The sequence below is a fragment of the Artemia franciscana genome, chromosome 20 (assembly GCF_032884065.1).
Source record: "Artemia franciscana chromosome 20, ASM3288406v1, whole genome shotgun sequence".
Lineage (NCBI taxonomy): Eukaryota > Metazoa > Arthropoda > Branchiopoda > Anostraca > Artemiidae > Artemia > Artemia franciscana.
Window position 1 is genome coordinate 14,738,283 of NC_088882.1, and position 18,911 is coordinate 14,757,193.

General features: G+C 36.4%; 1 protein-coding gene across 2 annotated transcripts in view; it reads right to left on the reverse strand.

The window, feature by feature from the left end:
• The window catches only part of LOC136040227 (ubiquitin carboxyl-terminal hydrolase 7-like), an 86,753-nt gene that overhangs the window by 27,349 nt on the left and 40,493 nt on the right, over positions 1-18,911 (reverse strand). For both annotated transcript variants that reach the window (XM_065724420.1, XM_065724421.1), the window contains exons 4-5: positions 17,194-17,278; positions 232-358 (exon numbers count right to left, since the gene is read on the reverse strand). In XM_065724420.1, the coding sequence (XP_065580492.1) occupies positions 232-358; positions 17,194-17,278 (212 nt within the window). The remainder of the gene's footprint in view (positions 1-231; positions 359-17,193; positions 17,279-18,911) is intronic.

The following is an 18,911-nucleotide window of genomic DNA, read 5'->3' on the forward strand; positions in this document are numbered from 1 at the left end:
TGCGATTCTTTTGATATAGCTATTGGTATCGAAATTCCATTTTTTAGAGTTTTGGTTACTATTGAGCCGGGTCGCTCCTTACTACAGTTCCTTACCACGAACTGTTTGAAAAATACGATTACAAAGCTGAAAAAAATACCACGTCAGACTATTCGCTAGATCACATTGATATTTTTGTCAACACTAGCACTAACTTCGATTGCGGGGGAAAGGATTATGTCATCGACTTACCTATCGTCTATTTTTGTTAGTTTTGAGTCGTAGCGCTTTAAAAGCAGACAAATTACCGGTGGGAACGTTTCAAATCGTTCAGTTTGTTGATCATGCGTTGATATGTACTGTTTAAACGCCTCGATAACTGAAATAAATAAAAGGTAAGTAAAACGTAACAAACTCTTTGGGTTTTTGATGTACAATGAATATACAAAAAAAATTAAAAAGTACATTGCTACGACATCTTAGTCGTAAAAGTCGACATCTTAATATTCACCATTACAAAAGAAGTAAATTTCTATGACACCTTTTTCTTTGAGTTGTAGACAGGTCCAATATTCATATGTTGAGAGTCGGGTGTCGGGGTGTCCGAGGACTTATATGTGTTAGATATGACAAAATTATTACTTCAGCTTCAAACTTACTAATTTTTCAAGGAAAGAAGTTTTGATGACCGTCCAAATGAAGGGAATGAGGTACAGCCCGTATGCAGGCATACTTTTCTTAATATTTAGCTTTGCCCCAAAATCACCCCGCACGTGTCTTAGCGCTTGATTTTCCACGACCCTGCTTTCTGCTAAAATAAAGATCCTAATTATTGCAAAAGTTTGGACAGGGAGCCTCATTCTACACGCAGCAATAACAGTAGGCCATTCAAGCACGTTTTCGGGTCTCCCAAGTGTTTTTTTTTTTCCAAATCCACTATGGATTTGCTTTTAACGCAATTTTGGAAATATCCTTGCCAAAAAGAAAGTTCCTCACTTTGGCTTCAGGAGCGCATAAAGCTAATGCTACCTTTGGGGATGGTTCACAAAATCACTACGATCTTTTTGCCCACGCTCAGAATGCCCACGACTCAAAATGAAAACGGCTCAAAATGACCAAGACTCAAAACGCCCACAATTGGATAAATTTTAGGTTTCAGTCCTTAATTGGGGATAAGACGAGGGGTTGCTCATTCCCCAAACCCGTGTGCACCGGGTGCCGGTGCTGGGAGGCACTGGGAGGGTGCCATTTCATCCTAGACAGGGTAAAAACTGACAAAAGTGGAAGGTGCCGGGTGGGTGCCATTTCATCCTAGACAGGGTAAAAACTGACAAAAGTGGAAGGTGACGGGAGGTGCCGGGAGGGTGCCAGGAATGAGTGTACACCAGGTGTTGGTGCTGAGAGGGAAGAACCCAGCGTGCCAAGCCGGTGAGACCCTCCAACAGATTGACTAGTTCAGCATTGTGCTGACATGAGAGGTGCATTATAAGTGGGAAATGGTAACGTCGGCAATCAAGGGGGGGGGGAATTAATGGCAGGTTTTTCTTCTCACTCAATTGGACTATCTGTCTTGGCTTTTTCTACAATTAGCCATGACTTGATGCCTACAACTATTCTATATTAATTCAATTTTGAGTTGTTGGCATTTTGAGTCGTGGAAATTCTGATCGTGGGTATTTTGAGTGTTATCCACCTTGGGATCTGAACTCACTTTGAATTTCAACGCATGACGACTTTTTAGACTAAGATCCCAATTGGTGTCTTGTTAGATTTTTTTCTAGGGGATTTCTTCAATATCATGACTTTCAAGCTAAAAAATTGCAATTGTTACATGTAAAACAAAAAAAAAAGGTCCAGTGGACAATAGTCCTCCAGAATTGTTAAGTGCCTTAGCAATCCTCTTATTAACCCGTGATAAAAAAAAGCCCATATATTCCTAATCCTTTGGCTTCTCTATTTCCAATTTGGGTTAGAAAAATCTGTGTTAACATTTTTTTTATGGATCTTGGGGGAGCCCTGATTGGAATACCAGAACGCTTGTTAGCAAATAGCCAAATAGACCATCATTTGCCATGCTTTCTTTAAATTTTTTGTCTTTGTGCTTTTTGTCATTTCTGTGGTCATGAATTTTTGTGGGGCCCGCCGTGCCAGTTTTGGTGGCTCTAGAACCTGTTTTTGAGCTCCGAGAGGCAGATCTACCGTTCCTAGAACTAATTTCAAGGCTCCAAAAGCCATATCAAGCACGAATTCAAAACTCGAGGTTCCGAGAGCCAAGATTTGTTCTTCTATCAGTATCCACTGCTGGAAGGGTTGAAACCAAAATGCCAAGAGTTTCGGCCAATTGTATAAATGTAGTCAATTCTCGACTAAGAAACTTGGAATCGAAATCCTAGACTTTTTAATTTCTCTTTCCGGTAGAAAAATACGCATTGATCATGAATCTAACAGAAATAGTAGAAATTCAATTTGTTGACTTCAAATAAGATTTTCTGGGTGAATTATAAACCCCAACTCTGACAGCAATTTCAATATTTCATAAACGTCTTCTTAAGTTATTCAAAAAATAACTTCGCCTGAAGGGAGTAAATAATCCAAGTAAACAACAGATAAATAACCTCTTGTTCCAAGTAGGGAGATTACAGGTTTAAAGAGTTTCGTAAGAACCTTTGGGCTGTTAACAACCAATTTGGCAAAAATTTGTAAGCATAGCAACAATCTATTCTCAGAATAAACCATATGTGATTATTAAATTCAAAAGGAGATGAATAATAAAAGTCGAAAATGTCTAAAAGGGTCAAACAACAATTTTGTCATCAATTAAACCACAGGTTGAACATTTTCCATTTTAAAATGACCGTTTTACGCTTTTTAAGATTTATCATAGATCAAGAACAAGCATTTTCCTTCGGGACCGTAAAAACAGGAGAAATACCAAGTATTTCCTTTGTTCAGAACTCAGCATTTTAACAATAACGCATTAATACAATAAAATATACACTTCTGTTCTTATTAAATAATTTTTTTTTAAAACAAAGTAAGGAGCGAGATTAAAACTTAAAACGAACAGAAATTATTCCGTGTATGAAAGGGGCTGTTCCCTTCTCAACGCCCCGCTCTTTACGCTAAAGTTTGACTCTTTCTCTCAATTCTACTTTATTAAACAGTAAAAACTTTAGCGTAAAGAGCGGGACGTCGAGAAGGGAACAGCCCCTTTCATACACGAAATAATTTCTGTTCGTTTTAAGTTTTAATGTCGCTCCTTACTTTCAGTTAAAAAAAAAACTTGTTTTTTCATTTAATTTCTGAACATTTTTGAATTAATGCATATTATTTGCATATTAATTTTTTTTTTTGCTAAATAACTCTCTTAGTTTTGATCAGACGATTTTGAGAAACAAGGGGTGAGAAAGGAGACCTAGTTGCCCTTCAGTTTTTCGGTTACTTAAAAAAGCAACTAGAACTTTTAATTTTTAACGAACGTTTTTATTAGTAAAAAGTATACGTAACTTAAGAATTAACTTACGCAACAAACTACTATATTCTTACATTTTTATTATAAATATGAGGGGTTTTTGTCCCCTTGTTAATACCTCGCTCTTTAAACTAAAGCTTAAGTTTTGTCCCAATTCTTAAGAATGACCCCTGAATCAGAAAGGCCGTACAATAAATAGTTGAAATTACTAAAAATACTTTAGCATAAAGAGCGAGGTATTTAGGAGGAGAAGAACCCCTCATATGCGTAATAATCTCTGTTCGTTTTAAGTTTTAATGCTACTCCTTAATTTCAATTGAAAAAAAAAACCATTTCATGTTTAATTTTTCATTCGTATTTTTTTATAGTAATGCTAGAGAATCCTGCGCCCTTTTCATTGAATTTCTCTTCCCCCATGACATATTCCTCAGAGGAAAGATCCTCCCAAATAGCCCCCTCCCCTCAACCCCCTCCCAAAACCAACTAAAAATCCCCTTGAAAACGTCTGTACACTTCCAATAACCATTACTGCATGTAAACGCTGGTCAAAGTTTGTAACTGGTAGCCCCTCCTCCGGCGACTGTGGGGGAGTAATTCATCCCAAAAGAAATAATTATTATGGTTTTCAGCTATGTTGAACAAAATGGCTATCTCAAAATTTTGATCCGTTGACTTTGGGGAAAAATGAGCGTGGGAGGGGGCCTAGGTGCCCTCCAGTGTTTTGGTAACTTAAAAAGGGCACTATAACTTTTAATTTCCGTTAGAAGGAGCCCTCTTGCGACGTTCTAGGACCAATTGGTCGATACAATGACCCTGAAAAAAAAAATAAACACGCACCCGTGATCTGCCTTCTGGCAAAAAATACGAAATTCCACATTTTTGTAGATAGGAGCTTGAAATTTTTTCAGTAGGATTCTTTGATACGCTAAATGCGATGGTGTGATTTTCGTTAAGATTCTATGACTTTTAGGAGGTGTTTCCCCCTATTTTCCTAAAAAGGCAAATTTTCTCAGGCTTGTAACTTTTGATGACCAAGAGTAAATTTGATGAAACCTATATATTTAAAATCAGCATGAAAATTCGATTCTTTTGATGTATCTTTCAGTATCAACATTGAGTTTTTTAATGTTTCGTATACTATTGAGCCGGGTCGCTCGTTACTACAGTTCATTACCACGAACTGTTTGATAGTCTGTAGTTATTCAAAAGTAAGACATGGATTCTTTATTTTCAATGCTGCTTTCTCACATTCAGTCTTAAAGCCTGAAACTAAAATATTCAAATCACTGGTTATTGACCACCATTTTGAGAGAAAACCACTATTTCTCTTTGTTTTAAAGTTATCAGCCAAATCTGGTAACTGGATACTAATTGAGGGCAGTGTAAGTTGAATACTTCGTACCATTTATTTCTAATCCCTTTTTCTGGAAATTCTGGAGTTTGGGCCTCTCTTGATGTCCTGGCTCAGCTTAACTGAGCACGATATTGCCTTCTACACATCCCATGATCATAGTCATCGTCCACTATATTATCCAATAATATGATCACTACTGTATCAAATTACTCATTATTTAGTTTGTTGTCAATCGGGGCGGCCACCCGGTGAAAAACAAAAACTCGATTCCACAAGAAATCACTAAATTAGTACATAATAAGGCTTTGCTTCTGTTTTTGTTATGTCAAAACAAATATCCTTACATTTTGAAATTCCGACAACACCACCTGAAACTACCCCACCCTTTAATGATCCGGATTTTCCAATAATAGAGGCCTTTAATATTCTTGAACAAGAGCTAAGAGCTCATATGGCACAATGACGAGGCCAGAAGAGCCAAGAGCTCATATGGTTTGAGCTCGAGCAAAATTCTGAGAATCAGTAGATTGATTTAAAAGGAAAATCAGAGGCTTAATGCCGGTCGGATTTTAAAATAAGAGCTCTGAGTCACGAGGTCCTTCTAAATATCAAAATTCATTAAGACCCGATCACCCACTCGTAAGTTATAAATACCTAGTTTTTTCTAATTTTTCCACTCCCTTTAGCCCCCCAGATGGTAGAATCTGAGAGAACGACTTTAGCAAGTCATTTTGGACAGCTCCCTGACACGCCTACCAATTTTCATCGTCCTAGCCGGTCCAGAAGCACCAAACTCGCCCAAGCACTGAACCCCACCCCATAACTCCTGCAAAGAGAGCGGATTCAGTACGGTTACGTCAATCACGTATCTACGACATTCACTTATTCTACCCACCAGGTTTCATCCTGATTTGCCCACTCTAAGTGTTTTCCAAGATATCTGGTTTTCCCCTCTATCCCCCCCCCCAATGTCAAGAGATCTGGTCGGCATTTGAATTAAGAGCTTTGAGAAATTATTTCTTTCTAAATATCAAATTTCATTAAGATCTGATTACCCATTCTCAAGTTAAAAATATCTCAATTTTTCCAATTTTTCTCTAAGCATTTTCCAAGATTTCTGTTTCCCCCCTCCAGCCCCCTATGTCCCTGTGTCAGATTCGGATTAAAAATGGAGTATCTGAGACATAAGATCCTTTTATATATAAAGTTTCATTAAGATCCGATCACCCATTCGTAAAATAAAGATACCTCAATTTTAACGTTTTCCAAGAATTCCTGTTTCCCCCTCCAACTCCCCTTAATGTCACTAGATCTGGTCGAGATTTGAAATGAGTGCTCTAAAGCACAAGATCCTTCTAAATATCAAATTTTATTAAGATCTGATCACGCGTTCATAAGTTACAAATACCTAATTTTTTCTAATTTTTTTTAATTATTCCTCCAACCTCCCCCCCAACTCCACCAAAGAGAGCGGATCCAAGCCGGTTATATCAGTCACATATCTTGGACTTGTTTTTATTCTTCCCAGCAAACTTCATCCTGATCTCTCCGCTTTAATTGTTTTCCAATATTTCCGGTCCCCCCCCAACTCCCCCTCCCAATGACGCTAGATCCAGTCGGGATTTGTTACGAGATTGTTACGAGTTACTTCTAAGCATGAAATTTCATTAAGATCCTATTACTCCTTCGTAAGTTAAAAATACCTCATTTTTTCTAATTTTTCAGAATCAACCCTCCTCCCCAACTCCCCCAAATAGAGCAGATCCGTTCCGGTTATGTCAATCACGTATCTAGGACTTCTGCTTAATTTCCCCGCCAAGTTTCATCCCCATCCCTAAACTCTAAGTGTTTTCCAAGATTTTAGGTCCCCCCTCCAACTCCCCTCCCCAAAGCCCCCCCCTTAAGACCTTTTACACATGATATCCTTCCAAATATCAAATTTCATTAAGATCCCATCTCTCTTTCGTAAGTTAAAAATACTTCATTTTTTCTATTTTTTTCCGAATTAACCGCCCCCCTCCCAGATGGTCAAATCGGGAGAACGACTATTTCCAATCTAATCTGGTCCGGTCCCTGATACTGCTGCCAAATTTCATCGTCCTACCTTACCTGGAAGTGCTTAAAGTAGAAAAACCAGGACAGACAAACAGACCGACCGACAGAACTTGCGATCGCTATATGTCGCTTGGTTAATACCAAGTCCCATAAAAATTTAAAACATCAAAATCACCAGATGTAGACGGATTTGCAAATGAAATAAAAAAAAATAGCTGGGGAAATTGCAGAGCCACTTACTTTCATATCTAATTTATATCTTGCACACAGGTTGTGTCCTTCTGGCTGGAAGAATTCGTCAGTAAAACCCCTTCATAACAAGAGCTAAAAGCTCAATTGGCACTTGTGACGAGGTTGGAAGAGCCAAAAGTTCATATGGTATGAGCTCTAACAAAATTATAAGAATCAATAGATTGCTTTAAAAGGAAAATCAGAGGCTTAATGCCGGTCGGGATTTAAAATAAGAGCTCTGAGTCACGAGTCCTTCTAAATATCAAAATTAATTAAGATCCAATCATCCACTCATAAGTTAAAAATAACTCAATTTTTCTATTTATCAAGTCAATTTGTGTAGCTTCCTGACACAGCTACCAATTTTCATCGCTCTAGCACGTCCAAAAGCACAAAACTCGCCAAAGCACTGAACCCCACCACCTAACTCCACCAAAGAGAGCGGGTCAAGGCCAAGTACGTCAATCAGGTATCTACAACATTTATAAGCGTTTTCCAAGATTTCCGTCTTCCCCCTCCAACTCCCCCCAATGTCAACAGATCTAGTAGGAATTTGAAATAAGAGCTATGAGGCATGAGTTCCTTCTAAATAACAAATGTCATCTGGTTCTGGTTCATCAATCTGATCACAAGTTCGTAAGTTACAAATAGCTCATTTTTCTAATTTTTCCGAATCAATCCCCCCCCCACTCCACCAAAGAGAGCGGATCCAGTCCTGTTATATCAGTCATCCATCTTGGACTTGTTCTTATTCTTTCCACCAAGTTCCATCCTGATTCTCTCCGCGTAAAGCGTTTTCAAAGATTTCTGGTCTCCCCCCCCCCTAATGAAACAGGATCCGGTCGGGATTTTTAATAAGAGATCTGAGTTTTGAGGTCCTTCTAAATATGAAATTTCATTAAGATATGATCACTCTTTGGTAAGTCAAAAATACCACATTTTTTCCTTTTTTTTAAATTAACCCTCCCCCCTAACTCCCCGAAAGAGAGCCGATCCGTTCCGGTTATGTCAATCCCGTATCTAGGACTTGTGCTTATTTTTCCCACCAAGTTTCATCCCAATCCCTCCATTCTAAGCGTTTTCCAAGATTTTTGGTTCTACCCCCCCCCCTTCCAGCTTCCCCTTCACCGGATCCAGTCGGGATTTAAAATAAGAGCTCTGAGACACGATATACTTCCAAACATCAAATATCATTAAGATCCGATCACTCCTTCGTAAGTTAAAAATACCTCATTTTATTTAATCTTTCAGAATTAACCCTCTTCTCCCAACTCCGCCAAAGAGAGCGATCCGTTCCGGTTATTTCAATCACGTATCAAGGACTTATTATTATTTTTACCACCAAGTTTCATCCCAGTCCCTCAACTCTAAGCGTTTTCCGACATTTTAGGTTCCCCTTTCAATTCCCCCAATGTCACTGGATCCAGTTGGGATTTAAAATAAGAGCTCTGAGACACGATATTCTTCCAAACTTCAAATTTCATCAAGATCCGATCACTCCTTCGCAAGTTATAAATACCTCATTTTTATAATTTTCAGAATTAACCCCCCCCCCCCTCCAACTCCCCCAAACAGAGAAAATCCATTCTGATTGTGTCAGTCACGTATCTAGGACTACTGCTTATTATTCCCATCAAGTTTCATCTCGACCCCTCCACTCTAAGCGTTTTCCGAGATTTTATGTCCCCCCCCAAATGCCCCAAATGTCATCGGATCCGGTCGGTATTTAAAATAAGACCTCTGAAATACAATATCCTTCCAAACATCAAATTTCATTAAGATCCCATCAGCCGTTCGTAAGTTAAAAATACTTCATTTTATTCTATTTTTTTTTTCGAATTAACCGACACCGCACTCCCCCCCCCTCCCAGACGGTCAAATCGCAAAAACGACTATTTCTAATTTAATATGGTCCGGTCCCTGATACGCCTTCCAAATTTCATCGTCCTAGCTTACCTGGAAGTGCCTAAAGTAGCAAAACCGGGACAGACAGACCGACAGAATTTGCGATCGCTATGTCACTTGGTTAATACCAAGTGCAATAAAAAGGGTTCCAAATCAGATTTAATAAATTATTGGCCAATTTCAATCACATCAATTTTTGTCGAGTGATGGGAAAATTGATTGTAGAGCGAATTCAGAAGTTTTTCGATGATAATAGTCTTTGGAGTCTTGCTCAACATGGTTTTTGAAAACAGAGATCTTGTAACACCCAACTTCTTGAGGTAATTGCTGACTTTCAGGGCTTTGCAGACCTAAGCATACCATTTGATTGTGTTTATATTGACTTTTCAAAGGCCTTTGAGATGGTTTCAATATCCTTACTTCTCCGTAAATGTGCAATACATAACCTAAGACCAATAACAGTTTCATTCATAGGTGATTATCTAAAGGAGCGTACTCAACAGGTAGTTGTTGGAGAGGTGATATCATCCCCGATTAAAGTAATAAGTGGGGTGTCCCAGGGCGGTTGCCTAAGACCTGTTTTATTCTGTTTATTTGTGAATGATTTACCCTCTTCTATCCATCACTAATTTTCAAAGTTGTTTGCCGACGACGTGAAAGTCCACTTACCCATAAAAAATCGAACAGAGGTACAGCTTTTGCAAGAGGACCTGGATTCCCTGACTCAGTGGCGTGAGTCCAATTCCATGTTTATAAATCCTCTAAGTAAGTTGTTTTCATTATGGTTTTAGGATACCTCCCAATTACAGGTATCTTTTGCCTAGTACAAATGCCCTTCTGAAGAAATGGTGCGAGACCTTGGTATCCATTTCGATACTCAACTAAAATTTGATAAGTATGTTTCAGCAATCGTGAGAAATGCGAACAACTGTCTATCGTCTTTGGAGAGAAACTCCAGAAAATTCTATATTCACAATTTTCTTTTGCTTTACAAGTCTCTTGTTCGCCCACTTCTCAAGAGTAATACTTCCGTCTGGTTTCCATTCAATGTAATAGAAGAGTTTCGCGTAGAAAAGGTACAAAGGACGGCGTCAAGGACGATTCCTCAGCATCTTCCCTACAACGAGTGACTTCCTAGCCTTGGTATTCCATCACTAAATTTCAGACGGCGTCGTAGATTTTGATAAATTTTTCAAATAGAGTCAAGATCAAACAACCCGCCAGCACCATTACAAACTGTACCCACCAGAATCAAATAAGAAAATAAGACAATGTTCATTTTCTAGTAGGATCGTTTCACCTTGGAATAATCTACTCGTTGAAGTCGTGGAAGCTGAGAATGTCCAGATATTTAAATGTTATTTAGTGGAGACACCCTTTTATTTTGGAGGCTTTATGTTTAGTTATAAGTTGATCTTTTGGTTATGAGTTTTTGTTTGAGTTTGTGAGTTTTGGATATAAGTTTTGTTTCTAACACATCTTCTTCTAATATTCATAAGTGTTGCTAGTGTTGCTAATTAGCTTATTTCTTGTTTTGTGTCTATAGCGACAAGCATTATTGCTTACCATTTAACGTATTAATAAGAAATAAATAAATCACTGATTATTGAATAGAAATCACTAGAACTACAATACCCTTTATCATTTCAATTAATAATTGTCTTGTTGCTTTACCGAGTTCTACACAGAAGAACCAACAGCAAGAACGTAATATTATCCCCCTACCCTACATGTGAAAAAATACTTTTAGATGGACGTTCTTTTCTTTCTCAAGCGAACAAAACCCTTGAAATATAGAAAAATTCCTTTTTTGCATCTTTATGCAGAGAACACAAGCAAAAATCCTTGGTTCCTTCCTGTATTTTCCAGAATTGATACCATCGGCAATACCCCGATCACTGAAAATTGGTTATCAGTGATATAGTAAAAAATTTTGCTTTTTATTTTTATTTTTTAGTTGATTCAATACCTCAGATTTTTCCCAAAAAAATGAGGAAACTATTTTCTTTTTAACTCTCGTTGAGCTGGTATAAATAATGGGACACCACCGACAATTTTGAAGATGGCCTTTTTATATATTTATGGACCCACCCACCTACCTAATGACCAAATATATAGCCAAAGTTATACAATTCCAATACATTATGTCATACGTTATTTGTCTTTGTGGCTATCATACTGGTTTTCATAGATTGTACATTATCCTTTTTACGCTTACCAAATTATACTTAGCCTGCTTTCATCCCCAGACCTATCCGCAGGGCCGGCATGGTGCATGTTAAAGCTAAGGTATAGTTTTAGAACTTTTCAACAATACTAACCAAAATGGCTATCTTAAACTTCTGACCAATCCATTTTCGGGAAAAAGGGAGGGAGTGAGGGGCTATAAGCCGTCCTATCCTATTGTTCAGATAAAAGGGACACCAGGAAATTTTAATTCAATTCAGACGAGCCCTTTCTCGGTTTTCTAGGACCGTTAATTCGATACGACCTCCCCAGGAAAATATAAAAGGCTTGATTTTAGTTAAAATTCTATGAATCTTAGTGGGCGGTTCCTCCCTCTTTCAGAAAAATTTTCTCACTTTCTTAGCCTTTCATGGGTAGATAACTTCGAAGACCAAACTTTTTCATGACGAAAGTATAACAGCTCAAAATAGGGATGAAACATTTTAGACGACAGTGAAGAGATATAACATTTTTAACTGGATATTTAAACACATACACAGTGTTCGTCATCTGAAGTAAAACTAAAAGACATCAATAAAAACAAACAAAATATGCTCAATAAACTAATTACTTATAGTTTAAAACACCTTATTGGTTGTAATCTTCCATTACGACCAATTGTTGCAAGTACAGAGTCACCAACAACCTCTGATTAAGGGGTTAGTGTCATTATGTAAACCACTCATGTCAGCACAAATTTCTTACATTAAGAATTCGTCAGAACTTGTAAAAAAAAACTAAAAGAGTGGAAATTTCTACAAATTCTATAATCTCAAGTTTTGACATTGTATCAATCTATACGAGTATATATGTTCTTCTTGAAAGAAAGATATTACGAATAGTTAGTGGTGAAACAGATTTTGAAGTCGATGTAATTATGAATTTAGTCAGGTTGTGCAATATGTTCTCTTTTTTTTCCCATGCAGAGGGTTTTTTTTCGAATATATAGATTTTTTTTCGAATATATAGATGGTTTACCCCTGGGGGCCCCTTTAAGTCCTTTATTAGCAAATTGTTTGGTAGAAGATATCGAAACAACAGCGTTAGATTCATATTTTTTAAACAGAAATTTTGGGGGAGATATATGGATGACATAACTTCAGTATGGAATTATGAGGAGGAGGAATTAAGAGGTTTTTTAGAATACCTTAATTTTTGGGGAGGTGATCTAAAATTTACATTAGAATTAGAAGAGGATAAGAAACTTCCTTTTCTGGATATTCTTCTTTTGAAAAATGAGAATAGTATGGATTTAAATATTTACAGAAAACCTACAAACAATAATAGATTTTTGTCGTTCTTCTCCGGTCATGCTCACCAAGTAAGAATTGGTTTAATGATATCCTTAATTGACCGCATTTTTAGAATTTCTACTCCAAATTTCATTGTAAAGGAATTATTGTTATTAAAAAAATTAAAAAACCAATATCCAGGTAGGCTTATTGACCAGATTTTTTCGAAAAAAAGAACACAATTTCTAGAATTTTCTAACGATATTCTGGAAACAACAGAAAAAAAGATGTTTTTTTGTTCTTTACCATATGTTCCAGGGCTTAGTGAAAAACTTCAAAGAATTTTACAAAATAATGGTTTAAAGGTAGGTTTAACAGGTAGTAATACTTTGGCCAGTTCTTTAAATCCAACAGTTCGTTTTAATGAACTGTAGTAGGGAGCGACCCAGCTCAACAAAAACCGTAACTCTAAAAAACCGAATTATGACACCAATAGTCACATCAAAAGAATCGAATTTTAATGCTGATTTTAAATATATAAATCTCATCAAGTTTAATCTTACCCATCAAATGTTACGAGTCTGAGAGAATTTGGCTAATTTTAGAAAATAGTGGGAAACACCTCATAAAGGTCATAGAATCTTTACGAAAATCACACCATCAGATTCAGCGTTTTGGACAACCCTACTGTTGAAGTTTCAAGCTCCTATCTACAAAAATATGGAATTTCGTATTTTTTGCCAGAAGACAGAGCACGGACGCGTGATTATTTTTTTTTTCGCGGGTGACCGTATCGACCCAGTGGTCCTAGATTTAATGTCGGTTCTATCGGAACATATTTATAATTATCCAAATCATTATATTTTGTTTGAAAATGTTTCTTTGATTTCTAAGAACAAAGGTTTAAAGCAAATTTTCAAGGAAACATTCGAAATTAAAAAAACATTATTCAAGAATAATTCAATAAACATAGATACAGGTGAATTTGGATTGAATTCAATTTATGATAATTTACAGAGGGCAAATAAAGTAACTCTCGTCTCACCTAAGAGTTTTGACCTCTGTCCACCTGATATGTCAGATAAATCTAATGAATTGGAACCGAAAGGGTCAAGGAGATTTGCTTCCGCTGTTGAATTGAAAGAAATAAGAGCGATAAACTATATATAATTAGTTTATTGGGTATAAATTTTGTTTGTTTTTATTGATGTCTTTTAGTTTTACTGCTGATGATGAACACCGTATGTATTCGAAACATCCAATAAATTTTTTTATATCTGTTCACTGTCGATTAATAGGTTTAATTGAACTGTTATACTTTCTTTTATGGGTAAAACTAAGCTTTGTGAATCTTATAGATTTGGAATCAACATAAGAAGCCGATGATATATGAATTGATATTCAAGTTCCGTTTCTAGAGTTTCGGTTACTATTGTCACTCTATTCTTACATCTCGTCACTACAAACAGCTTTATATATTAGTAGTATCCCTTTAATACGTCCTAATATAGCCCTATCCCGATGTACTATTAGAGTTACTAGCCGTTCATATCCCAAACTCCTCGTCAAGTTGCCAGTCCTTCGTAACCAGCTAAAAACTTCTAGGGGGCCTTAACTTTTTTCGAAACAATGTATTATAAGTGAAACCATTCAGTTGATACGAGTGGGCCCATAGTGTCATCTCAATTTCCGTTTGATAAGACAATTTCTGGAACCATTATTATCTGAGTTTAGTTTGCCAAGTATATTATTCATTAATTGAAGTGACATAATGTCTAATAAAATAAGCATTGATATGGATTCCAATATACAATTGATAGAGATATTTTTGTACTGTAAAGGAACAGAGCGGATTATTGATTATGACTACAACGGGCAAGGTATCATTATTGGAATTTAATGGCCCTCAGCACAGCGGTTTTCCATTACTTGGCCTGAGTTAGGGTCCCCACATTCCGATCCAGGACCCAATGCCCCCCATCCAGAGCCCAAGTCCTACTCCTGGGCTCCAAGTCTCCCTTGAGGGGATTCATTGCAACCCCCCTCCCAATTTTTTCCAAATATTTTCCAGCACTAGTTTTTTGGACATTATTTTTGTGGACTTTAGATTTTATAGGGGGTAAAATTTTCTTGTGATTTCAAATTATTTTGGAAAATATAATTTCAGGTCTTTTAGGGAACTTTATTATTTGGGATGCCAAGAGTTTTCTGATATATTTATGGAAATTTCAGGGATGATGCGTTATCCGGTATTTCATAATTATTCATTTTATCAGAGAAACAATAGAAAACATCCTGTAAGAGCCCTTACATCTGGTCTTTTGAGACATGAATACTGTTGGCGCCCACACTCCGATGTATTATTGGAGCTGCTAACACCTTTTTGACACCATTCAAAGAATATGAATCCTAGTTTCCAAAAGCTTCTTGGCATGTTTCCAAGAATTTATAAGCATATTTCCGAGAATTTCTAAGAATTACACGTTTCTTGGTATTGCGTAATCATTCATATTGTCAGTGAAATAATGCAATACATTCCGTGACAGCCTCGGTCTTCTGACATAACAACTAAGTCAACCACATTTTTACATTCTTATCTGTTTTCCGTTGATTTTAAGAAGTTTATGGATTTTTGGAACTTATAATTTTTTCTTACATAAAATTTTTATAGGACTTGGAATTATTTCGGGACATCAAATATTTCTTGTTGTTTGTCCAAGAATTTTAAAAAGGATAGGGTATCTGGTATAGCGTAATTATTCTTGTTGCCAGTGAACCAAAAAAAGTCTAAAATAAACCGAAATAATTTCAAGTCCCAAAAAACCCGTAGATATCACAAAATAAATGAAAAATTCCTTAAAAGCTAAAAAAGTTGTTATCTCAAAAGACCAGATGTAAGGGCTGTTATAGTATGTATTGTATTGTTTCACTGACAGCATAAATGATTACACATTACCAGATAACATGCCATTCTTGAAATAATCGGAAACATAAGAATAAATTCTTGGCGTCCTTAAACGAATTCAGAGTAAAAAAAAATATTTTTTTAAGTTCCAAAAAACCATAAATTTCATAAAATTAATGGACCAACTTCAAAGTTAAAAACTTACGTTAAAAAAGGGGGAAGGCTTTGGGGCCCATGGAGGGAGACTCGGGGCTCTGATAGGGGGCATTGGGTCCTGGAAGGAAATTTGGAAACTCAAGCTCATGCGCAAGCCTAGAAATAGAAAGTCGAGGCACTCAAGCCCATTACATTAGAATAATGATGCTTGCCTGGTTGCAGTAAAAAATAATTATCAATAGTAAAAAATCGACTCAGTAGCAATATAGTACAAAAAGATTTTATAAAACAATATAGTACAAATTGTATTTTAGAAACCATAGCAAAACTTCATTGATTACATATCATGCAACTTCAAACTGACTTCAATTATTGAATAATATACTTGAAAAACGAAACTCAGATAATAATGGTTCTAGAAATTTCGTTATCAACCAGATACAGAGGTAACACTATGGGTTCCCTTGCATCAATTGAATGGTTTTACCGAGAATATATTTCTCAGGAAAAATAATAAGACATTCTTTAGAACTTTTCAGTTGGAGATGAGGGACTAGCAACTCCAATAGCACATTCGGATAGGGCTTTATTGGGGCACGAAAGGGGACATGAAGGGTCAGCAGATCCAGTAGTACACCAGGATAGGGCTGTTTTGGGACGCATTAAAGAGTTACCACTTATATTAGCACATACATCCAAAAACTTAAAGAATATGATGTTAATTGCGCTCATTAGGTTTTTCAATTAAAATAAGAGAATTTGAAGAATTATTAGAATTCCGATTAGATATTACAAGTAAAGATTCAAGCCAATAGACGAATCCCAAAGTAGACACCCCGTCCCCCTTTTGCCCAACTGACTTCAATCTCCATACTAACATCGATTTAATCTACCTAGTTATATTACAAAATAACTCATAAAAAGTCCTTCTTTTTTTACATGATTTCTTTTTTTCACTGAGAAAACTATATTTAATCTTTACCTACCTATTTATTTTTCAATGACTTCATTTCTGTTCTGTTTGCATATGTAGATGGTGTATTCATATCCACCAATCCTTCCACTTTCAAAGGTTTTAACAGAAGGAAATCTAATTTCGAACTGATGGATTATAAAGAGAAAAACATAAACATGAAGCTAAAAATTCGACCACAGAAAATGTTGTGAGACAGAAAATATAGAACATTTTTGAAAATTTTTGATTTACCAGGTTTGCCGATTACCTTCATGATAACACTCCTAGTTCTATATTTGATACAAATGTTGGGATATATTTTGCCATATTTACATAAATACTAACCTGGGCCATAAAAGGAAAGGTGGTGAATCACTATTTTGCGCTTTTTATTTGTTAGTTAGCTTCTTGTATGATTTATACGATTGAATCATGAATCTAGCCACTATATTTAGAAAAATCACTAGATTTAGGAGAAGATCACTAGTTTCAGAGCAAAATCACTATAAATTGCTTGTTAGAAGAAAATCATAAGGTAACATAGAAAATCAATAGAAATAGTGATAAACTGGGGGTGACAACCTTGCTGTCAATCAGAGCCAAAATAAACATCAAATGATCTTCTTATTGGTCAATCGAGGTGAAGGCAGGCATCTATCTCAAATTTAAGGCGAAGCGTAGCTAAGGCACTCCTCAGGGAGTAGAGTAAGAAATATAACTTACCGTTTGAGTTTCCCTTAACGACTAGATTGATTACACGATAAGTAATCGTTCTGGATAAGACTTCCTCTTTTTGCTGAACTGACGACTGGAAAGAAAAATGGATTTAGCGATTGAGAAGACCCAAGAAGAGGATCAAACACGAGCCAAGAGGTCATATGGCACTTGTGATGAAGTCGGAACATAAATATAAACTCGAAACTAGAGTTTTCGATTTTACCGTCCTAGCACATCAAGAAGCACCGAACTCGCCAAGGAACTAGAAATCTCTCCAGCTCCCCCAAATACATCGGACCCGGTCCCCCAATCACGTATCCATACTGGTCCATACATTCACGTTATGTCAATCACGTATCCGTAGCTTGTGCTTATTCTCGAAATCGCCAAAGACAAGAAATCCCCGTAACTCCCCCAAAGAGAGAAGATCTGGTGCGGCTATGTCAATTACGTATCTAGAAGTTATGCTGAAGCTTCCCATCCAGTTTCACCCCGATCTCTCAACTTTAAGTGTTTTCCAAGATCTCCAAGTTTCCGAGATATCCGTTTTCCCCCTCCATCCCCTATGACCCCATATCCAATCCAAATTGAAAATGAGCATTTAAGACATTAAATCTTTTCATCTATCAAGTTGTTTCATTCATATCTGATCATCCTTTCGTAAGATAAACATACCTCAATTTCCACGATTTCACCTCCCCTGCGATTAAAAATCCACGGCATAGCCATATAGCAAAGGGGGATATAAATAACACACATCACCAAAATTTAATATTGTTCCTCAAACAAAGCATCTACTATTGAAATTGTGAAGGAATACTCATTTCCATAGAAGGAGAGTAGAGCATCAGCGATCAGGACCAAAAATGCGATCATGAAATGGTGTAAATAAGACAACTAGGGCAATAGTCAATGCCTATAGTATAAACTGTATACATCTTATGCCATACAATATACTATAATAATAATAATAATTTATTTATCACCCACTTCACAAAACAGAAGTTAAGTGGAGTAAAATACAAAAGAAAAACAGCAAAAGTAATACAAAAGAAACAAATATAGTATATACACTATATCACACACTGTATATTATATATGTTACTATGAATATCCGAAATTTGTGAATCTTGACATTCACCCGAGAATGTCAATACACTTTTCTGTCCTTGGATTTAGTAGGGCGCTACCAGCCAACTCCAGTTTAATACAAGAATTCATCATGACAGGTTGGGCCAGGTCAGGTTAAGGCTAGGTCAAGATAAGGTTTGCGACATTTGAAACCAAATTTAACCTAAGGTATATTAACATAGCCTAACTTTAACTTTTACCATCATGGCTTGTGTAAGCCTGAAAAAAGCTGACTTGAAAAGTAAATTAAATCCTAACAGAAAAAAAGGAATCTAAAAAAATCACCAGTGAAATTCCACATTAACCAGATTTCGGACATTCATGGTAACACATACACAACTGAAGTCACAGAACATTCGACAATTAGTTTCAAAGTAGCATAGATCCCTGTAATGTGTGTGCAACTACCGTTGCATTTGTAAACACAATTTTTTCCATTGAAGGCAAGGATACCACTTGTGTTAGGTACAAAAATAGAATGAAAAAAAAGCAAAGCAAAGTCCTAACCAAATTAAAAAAGATTAAAAAAAAAGTCTGTCAGGAACAACTCAAACGCAAAAAAAGTGTTCATACTAAGCACTGTACTGAAGCCA